This window comes from Penaeus monodon, chromosome 31 (genome assembly GCF_015228065.2).
Source record: "Penaeus monodon isolate SGIC_2016 chromosome 31, NSTDA_Pmon_1, whole genome shotgun sequence".
Classification (NCBI taxonomy): Eukaryota; Metazoa; Arthropoda; class Malacostraca; order Decapoda; family Penaeidae; genus Penaeus; species Penaeus monodon.
This window is the reverse complement of record NC_051416.1, coordinates 21636601-21637236: the sequence shown is the minus strand read 5'-3', so window position 1 is coordinate 21637236 and position 636 is coordinate 21636601. Positions and strand designations below refer to the sequence as shown.

Below are 636 nucleotides of genomic sequence, written 5' to 3'. Positions count from 1 at the left end.
CCTACTCTTGTAAGTGCGGGTCCAGTTTGAGCTTAGCTTGTCTGGCGAGGTCCTGAGCCCTCCGTCTCGACCTCTTGAGTTCATCCCTCAGGCGCTCGCAGTCGCCACTTCCCCCGAGACCTACTGCCAGGTGCCGGTGGTGAGAGCTCTCTCGGTTCAGCTCCCGGATCAGCTGGAAGAATTTGGCGTTTTGGGGTTATTAATACAGGGAAACGTGGGTTCCACATATATTTTTTAATATCATGTCTGATACCTATGCGTCGCCTTGTGATAGCTGCAGAGGTTTAAAGGTTTAAAGATTGGAATTATTCTCTATAAAAGGTATTGTGAAATCCGTGCAAATGCAAAGATCGCGTCGTTTTTATAGTCTCTGTTATATCCAAAGTAACTATCCATACCTCAAAAATACCCTTCCCACACACAATTAATTTTCATAGTAGATTATAAATTACAGGTTCGGCTCTACAATTGCAAGGTCTCGCTGGCCACACTCTCCCAGCCGACTTTGAGTACCGACATCATCATCTGGGGTCATTCACTTGCCAAGGATATCATTTACATGTACCATTATTTTCCGTGGATGATTAAAACTATAGACACACTCCTCTTCCGTTTAAAACGACACATACTAAAATA

At 44.2% G+C, this 636-nt stretch overlaps 1 protein-coding gene across 1 annotated transcript in view; it reads right to left on the bottom strand.

The window, feature by feature from the left end:
- The window catches only part of LOC119592852 (regulator of G-protein signaling 9-binding protein-like), an 8281-nt gene that overhangs the window by 5613 nt on the left and 2032 nt on the right, over positions 1-636 (bottom strand). The window contains exon 3 of the mRNA XM_037941750.1: positions 6-172. Coding sequence (XP_037797678.1) covers positions 6-172 — 167 coding nt within the window. The remainder of the gene's footprint in view (positions 1-5; positions 173-636) is intronic.